Source organism: Notothenia rossii, assembly GCF_949606895.1.
Source record: "Notothenia rossii genome assembly, chromosome: 3".
NCBI lineage: Eukaryota > Metazoa > Chordata > Actinopteri > Perciformes > Nototheniidae > Notothenia > Notothenia rossii.
This window is the reverse complement of record NC_136901.1, coordinates 37,873,865-37,882,012: the sequence shown is the minus strand read 5'-3', so window position 1 is coordinate 37,882,012 and position 8,148 is coordinate 37,873,865. Positions and strand designations below refer to the sequence as shown.

The window sequence follows — 8,148 nt, the reverse complement described above, 5'->3', positions numbered from 1 at the left end:
GTATCAGAGAGAGAGGTATCTGAGAGAGAGAGAGGTATCTGAGAGAGAGGTATCTGAGAGAGAGAGAGAGGTATCTGAGAGAGAGGTATCTGTGTGGGAGCCTGGATGTCAGTGGGTGGTGAGAACATGAATTGACAGTGGGATTAGGACTGGGATTAGGACACTTCCCATCGGAGACGTGTGTGTCACTGAGTTTGTCTCGTAACGCCAGACAGGATGAAGATGGAGTTTATAACAATGGTGATTCAGGCGGACAGAGGTTGGACTTTCTAGGGGAGATGCTTTTGCGCTTTCTAGCTGAGAGTAATGTGAGAAGATGGGTATTGATCCTCTCTCTTTGAGGAATAAACAAGTGTCCTTCCCCAAAACGCCCAGCTCAGGTGACCTAAAGAAAGAAAAGCAGGATCAAATCAGACGTGCAATGAAAGAGCTCCAAGTGTTGCATTCAAAGATCTAACATGTGTTTCCCCTTCAAGCATGAATAAACATCAGGAACTAATTACGCAATGTGTTGGCTGCAAATTATTAAAAGGATGAATACGGTGAGAGATTAGTGCAGGATGTGAGACAGTATGTTCATATTTTTCACGATGGGTAATAACGGTGCAGTAATTTGCCCTCAGTTTGATATGTAACACGGAAACGTTAATTATCTCTGTGTTATCAGTTTCTGCTTTTCTCTCAGCGATGATTGCCGCTCCCGCTGAGCAGCACTTGGATGGGGAAGAGAGGACGTTTGTCAACCTGTGAACAGCCCCCTGGGAGAGCATGGAGGAGGTGTGTGTGTGTGTGTGTGTGTGTGTGTGTGTGTGTGTGTGTGTGTGTGTGTGTGTGTGAATGAGTGAGTGAGTGAGTGAGTGAGTGAGTGAGTGAGTGAGTGAGTGAGTGAGTGAGTGAGTGAGTGAGTGTGTGTGTGTGTGTGTGTGAGTGAGTGAGTGAGTGAGTGAGTGAGTGTGTGTGTGTGTGTGTGTGTGTGTGTGTGTGTGTGTGTGTGTGTGTGTGTGTGTGTGTGAATGAGTGAGTGAGTGAGTGAGTGAGTGAGTGAGTGAGTGAGTGTGTGTGTGTGTGTGTGTGTGTGTGAGTGAGTGAGTGAGTGAGTGAGTGAGTGAGTGAGTGAGTGAGTGAGTGAGTGAGTGAGTGAGTGAGTGTGTGTGTGTAGTGCTGTTTCTTTCTTTCAGATTTGAGGAAGTTTCGGGACTTTCTTTTCGTTGGCAAAACAAATGAAGAGAAAGACACCTCTCGCTGAGATGTAACAATAAACAGTTGACAGAAACTTAAACAACATCACATATTCATCTTGTGTGTGTCTGATGATTTATCAATTAGTATAACAGATGATTGAGCTATTTTTGAATCAAATATGCCTCTGAAATGTGAAGATTTGCTGCTGTTCTCTGTTTTAAAGGGGCCCTCTTATGCTAATGTTCAGGTAGTCGTATGTGTGGGAGAGACATTTTAGTCTTTGCAGACCATTTACATGCATTCAAACTTATATAACACTCTAAAGCAGCGGTGTCAAACTCAATTTCATCGCGGGCCACATTAGCATTATGGCATTATAGCATTATTCATTATTATTATATTAGCATTACTCAAAGGGCCGGTTGTAAGTTTATAAATATAAATATATAATATATATATGAAATAATGTATTACATTACATTATTGCCTCTGAATTGGATTATTATCGGATATGGGTAATAGCTAACTACGTTTGAAAACAGAAGTCCAGTGCGAATAATTGCAAGTCTCTTCAGTGCGCAAACGAGATGCATTGTGGGACATGTAGTTTGTGGGCAACCTGCTTCTGTAAAGTGGCATGTAGCCGTATAATAAACGTATTATATTCTTTGCAAACTGTTGCGGGCCACATAAAATGAAGTCGCGGGCCAGATTTGGCACCCGGGCCTTGAGTTTGACACCCCTGCACTAAAGGAAAGGGAAACCCCCCCCAAAAGCACAATAGGGCCTCTTTAAATCAGTGTAAAATTGATATATTTAAATTTTTTTGCACAATGCAAGACAAATTCAGACAACATGTTGGATTCTGGGAATCCATGCTGATATATTTCAATTTTCTTTTTGTAATTTTACTGGCGATTTAACGCTGGATTATCATCTCGAAACAGAACAAGCCTTACATGTATGTGATTTTTTAATTGTATTCTCCTCAGGTGCTGTCTCCTCCCTACTTCTGCTCCATTTTTTAGCCCTTCCTTCCTTCAACGTTGTCATGGGCAACCAGTGGAAAAGAGCCGAATACAGTAACACTATCACCTGATCGGAGGGGGGAATCCAGTAGGTGTGTGTGTGTGTGTGTGTGCGTTTGCATATTATCATGCCTTTTTCCACGCCACGGCCCGAGAGCTACCACATGACATGACAACACACACACGCACACGCACACACACAACACACACACACACACACACACACACACACACACACACACACACACACACACACACACACACACACACACACACACACACACACACACACACACACACACACACACACACACACACACACACACACACACACACACCGGGTGTAAATGAAGTGACTGTTGGCAGGCTCACAGCTAATTCAGCATGAATATTTAATCAACTGTAAACAAATTACTATAGCAGTGAGCGGTGCCAGTGTCTCTGCTGTGTGTGTGTGTGTGTGTGTGTGTGTTTGTGTGTGTGTGTGTGTGTGTGTGTGTGTGTGTGTGTTGTCTGCCCTTATCTGTGTCACTCTCTCCGCCCTTCTCCCTTATTAATGTGGATGTCTCTCTCTCTCTCCCACTCTCTAATGGAGCTCTGTCTATCTGTTAGGTGTGGACTTTCCTTAACAACAACTCTATTGAGCGAGCTGAAATCTGAGCACAGATCAGGTCTGCAGGTCAACATCTGAGCGAGCGCAGAGTACAGATTGGTGAGTGGAGGAACAACTTGGAGAGCATGTCCGGACAGAAGTCTGAAATGCATATTCCTGCAGGAGGAATGCTGCACTGTGTGTCCTTCACATGCAAAACCAGACTATAAAAAGCAGTCAGATTTGAATGCATGTTCTCGCCTGTGTGGCCCACAAGCTGTTTTATTCATTCAAAAGTTTGTGGCCTTTAGACAAATCTCGTTTGTGCTATTTTAGGAGGGCTGACTACACAATATGTTACAAGATATAGTATAATCCATTGGGTGTTATCATCATGAACTCAATAACCTCTTATAAGTTGACCCAGAGTTGCTATTTAAAGCTTGTAAATCTAATTTTGAGGCAGCAGTTCTGTTTGGCTTAGAGTTTCTTGTGCAATTAGCCCAAATCCAGTGAATCCACAGACCACTTTCTGTCCAAAAACAAGAAAGAAACACAAGTAAACACTAAATAAATAGTTTGAATTCAGTCCTATTTCCATGTTAGCTTCACAAATAATGACAGCATATTTGTGTGCATATGTGCACTTCTTAGAGGTTGTAAACACTTGTAGATAACTGTCTAGAGTTATTAAAAAGACACCTGATAATGATTAAATTAGTTTAACATTTCAAATCAATACTCTGTATAACTGCAAAACCTCTAATGCTTTCAAGTTCTCAGACTTAATTTGAGGAAATTATATATTTAGGTCACATGTAAAAATGTGTCTTTGATTTTGTGTACTTTATATAGGTATACATATTTGTACACATACTGTTTTTGTATTTGTTTTTATATCCGGGATTGTGGTAAACGGTATTTCGATCTCTCTGTCTGTACACATACTGAACGATTGACAATAAAGTTGACTTTTCACTCTGATGTTGTTAATTGATGTTTCTTTGTTTATTAAGAGCTCTGTCCAGTGCGCATGCGTGCGTGTGCGCGTTATTTGCTCTCCGTTTAACCTCAGGAACAGCAGCGACTCAACACGGCGGCTTTCAAAATCTCTCTCGCTCTTTCTCCCTCCCTCTCTCGCTCTTTCTCTCTTTTTCTGTCTCTCTCTCTCTCTCTCTCTCTCTGCTCGCCCCCTTCTCCCTCCTCCACCTCCCCCCCACCTCCCTTCTCTTCCTACCTGATTCAGATCGGCTCTGGCGCTATGCGTGTGACCGCGTCTGTCTCTGCAAGGCGAGCTCCACGCGAGAGACCCGCGCGCTGCTGACCGCGAGACCGAGAGACCGAGAGACCCAGACGCCGGCTGAAGAGCCACTAGGGCCGGGCAACAGGAGTCAGAGACGCCGCAGCTTGATGGAGGACAAGGAGGACGAAATTACCGCGTAAAAAAGGTAAATAACATCCACATTTGATCGACTCATGAGAGGGGTGTTAGTGCAGAGGAGGTGGCCGAGCGGTAACGGTGGCCGTCCGGGTCTCTGCTGGATGTTTTCGCGGTAGTGACAGCTGGATGTGCACTACTTAAACTGGGGGTATTGACATTTGTTTCGCCGCCGTACAGTAAACGGCTATGTGGACGGAATGAATGATGAAGCTGGAGGAAGAAGAAGAAGCAGCCTGTTGTGCATCGCTTTCTCTCTTCAGTGTTATTTTCATGTGTTTGTTAAGACCTGCAAACGCCTACCTGTGCATGGTTGTATTCTGCTTTTTAACAACAAGTTTGGTGTCAACGGGGGCGGCAGTGAAGTGAGATGCAGACAGGTTTTTGAATAACGTGTCCACATCGTAATCAAGGGAACACGCACGTGCACTCCCGCCCCCACGCACGCACACACACACACAAACACACACACACACACACACACACACACACACACACACACACACACACAAACACACACACACACACACACACACACACACACACACACACACACACACACACACACACACACACACACACACAACCCACATATATTCACTTTTTAATTTGTATGATGTGCAATGGGTCTGCTGTTACTGTATGCAGGGTAGTCTTCCTGTAATGAGCCATATGATCGTCATCATCACCATCATCCTTCTTCCTGTATTTTTCCCTTGTCACCAACATGTTTCCCATTAATCTTCACCACCATCATCATCATCATCATCACCATCATCATCATCATAACCATGGTTTTTGTGCCACTGGCCTTAAGGGCTGATCTGCATCACAACGGCTCTATTTAAAAGCGCTCAGGGCTGAACTGTCAAACCACAAAGTGTTTTCTCACAAATGCACGCTGAAGCAAAGAGGAAACGAGAAAGAGAAGTGGCCGTGCCATGTGAACTGAACTGAAAAAGTGCAATGGTGGAGGAAGAGGAGACATTAATTATAGCAGTAGATGTTTGAGTTTTCCTAAACTTTTCAGCTGCCAATCCCTCTCCTTTGAGCTTTTTTCTTCCAATCAATAATTCATTCCTCCACCCCTCAGAAAAATGATATTACCAGCTGCTTATTCGCTTTGCACTACGCAACACATATACCACTGTGCAATATACAAATATATACTTATGTACTAGTTATTATAGTATTTTACACCGTCAGCATTAAATGTTTGAATATGCGTGCATGCCACTTACATTTTTTCCCTATCGTTATTAATAAAAATTATAATTGTATTGTCATACAGTAAAACAGGCAGCACTGTATAATGAAAGTCTTACGCTCAGCGCCCGACAAGTAAATATAAAAAAAACGATACAATCAAACAAACAAACATATGAGATAAAAACTAGCATGTAATAACATTTTAAAATATAAGCTGACGTACATAAAAAAAAAAAAAACTAAACCAGGATAAGAGTGCATGATGTGATGCATGATAAGACTAGATTGCACAAGACAACTGGACGTTTAAAGTAAATAAACAAGTACAAACAAGACCAAAAGTCAGCGAAACAATTGCGTCAGCCATCTTTTGCTTGACACCACATCAATGTCTCTTTGCTGTAACAATGTACATTTCCCCTAAGACTAATAAAGGAATTCTGCTTTTCCAGATTTGGCCGTGGACAAGAGGGATCGGCAGCGTCCCATTCGTCACCCTCTTCCTCTCCTTAGCCAAGCTCCAGTCTCTCCTTCCTCCTACACTGAACCTGGCAAACTTTTCTTTCACACGTTTGTCTTCTCTCTCTCTCTGTCCTCTTCCTCCATCTTTTATCTTCCCTCCCTGACTGTGAGCCTGTCATGGCGTCCAAACTGAACCCAAACGTCCTGTACGTGGCGGAGCCCGGCGAGCCGCTGGGGTCGCCACAAGACTCTGAGAGGACCCACATTGTAAGTCTATTTTAAAGCTTAAATCAACATGCATAGTATTGGGGGAAAGTGTCACTTTATTTGTGCACATAATAGGCACAGGTTTCACTGTTGTATATAGTAATGGTGGGCACTCTATGGCGCCACATTTCCTTTCCAAGAAGCTGAAGAACTACATTGAGAAGAAGGCTTTTTGCCTATTAAATGTACAGTTTGTGTAGTTTTTTTGACAGCTTAATTTGACCTGCTTGATAAAAAAAAAGCCACCATGCTAAGTAGGGCTGCAGCTTTGGAAGGTGTCCCAATTCTCTCTTAAAAAACACCACAGATTTAGTTTTTTTGTTGCACATAATAGCCACAGGTTTCACTGCTAAATACAGAGACGGTGGGCACTCCATGGCGCCACATTTCCTTTCCAAGAAACTGAAGAACTAGATACAAAAAAAAAGCTTTTTGGTTGAGGCATTTGCTGTTTTGTGGTATTTACAGCGTTAAAAAACAATATTTCTAAATGTTTTGGGTAATTTCTCATCATTGGAAATCCAAACACTCCAAACATATGACCCAACTTGTCAATGTTTTCCTTTTGATTTCTTGCCTACAGCTGTGCGAGACTGGTTTTTCAATCCCACGCCTGCATGTTCATACACATCGTCCCCTTGTGTGTTATGAAGGTTTTTATGCATGTAAACGTTCTGCAAAGTCAAAAACCCTCAAAGTACACCCTGTAGGGAGTAAAACTCTACCACAGAAAATACCTGTCTATGCTGCCCCAGAACACCTCATTGGAGATTTCTCCTTTTTCATTGTTTACTTCCTGGGTATCGCTACGTAGGGATACCCAGTAGCCACGCCCAGAGCTATGACCAGGCTGATTGGTCCAAATGAACCAATCCACGGACTTCCTCGCACACACACTCTGCTGATCTCTCCTCCCTGGCTGCAGGCTGATAACAGACAGTTGGGATCGCGGCGAAATTCTCTATGCAGACCCATTCTCACAGCGTTTATCAACCTTTTTCTTACTCAATATCAAGCCACACTTATTGTTTTTACTTCGGCTTTGACTTTGTGTGTGCTCAGGGTGAGTTTGGCTGTGTTTGGCTGTGTATCGCTAAACAAGGAAACCACACCTCCACGGAGCTCAGCGCGATTCACAACGTCCCGACCAATCAGAGCACACTGTGCTCACACAGGGAGGGTGGGGGCGGGAGCTATTGGAGCTACAACGAGCCGTTAAAGGCAGAGAGTGAAATTCAGTGAATACACAGTTTACAGAGATGCTGTTTGAGAAACCAAAGTGAGTTTGGAAAATTGCACAATATAAATCTATTCTAGTAGACCTCAACAATGGAATTATGATCAGTGGAAATGGCCATGACATGTCTCCTTTAAAGCCCTTTATTTCAGCTGTAAAAACATCTCTAGACATTTTGAAACAAGTCTCATTTGAAATACAAAAAAACATCCTTATCTTGAGCCACATCTCAACATCGGTCATCTAAACATGTCTCAGTTACGATCAGATTAAAATCTCCTCAGCATAGGAAGTGATGGATCCAAACGTCAGCCACACGTTCACACTATGAGCGTCAGAGTGAACAAGTCAAGGTCAAACACCCAGCGAGGACATTTGTGTCGGTCAATCATTTTAAGTGGTTGAATGTTTCCACTCGTCTTATTTTCCTATCCAGTGTGATTTATGAGATTAACAACAGGTGCAAACTGTCTGAGACGACATGGAAAAGTCTAAAATAGGGATTTGACTTCCACTGAGGACACAGAGGTCATGTCCTTGGTATCATTTTGGGGAAATATGCAGACCTAAAGCGTGGTAGCATTGTCTGATTTTAAAGTTAGACGTAAAGTAGATCCCAGTATTTCCTATAAACACAGAAAAAAGGAGAAATACAATAAGAACTATTTAACGGTGAACCAAATGTATTTGTTGTTCATTAGGGAGTCATCTGAGGAACGGCTTTTTAAATCTT

General features: G+C 42.8%; 1 protein-coding gene across 1 annotated transcript in view; it reads left to right on the top strand.

Moving 5' to 3' along the window:
- The first annotated feature begins 3,878 nt into the window (after positions 1-3,878).
- The window catches only part of LOC307033393 (diacylglycerol kinase delta), an 89,484-nt gene continuing 85,214 nt past the window's right edge, over positions 3,879-8,148 (top strand). Inside the window, exons 1-2 of the mRNA XM_079671844.1 lie at positions 3,879-4,250; positions 5,902-6,178. Of these exons, the coding sequence (XP_079527970.1) occupies positions 6,089-6,178 (90 nt within the window). The 5' untranslated portion in view covers positions 3,879-4,250; positions 5,902-6,088. The remainder of the gene's footprint in view (positions 4,251-5,901; positions 6,179-8,148) is intronic.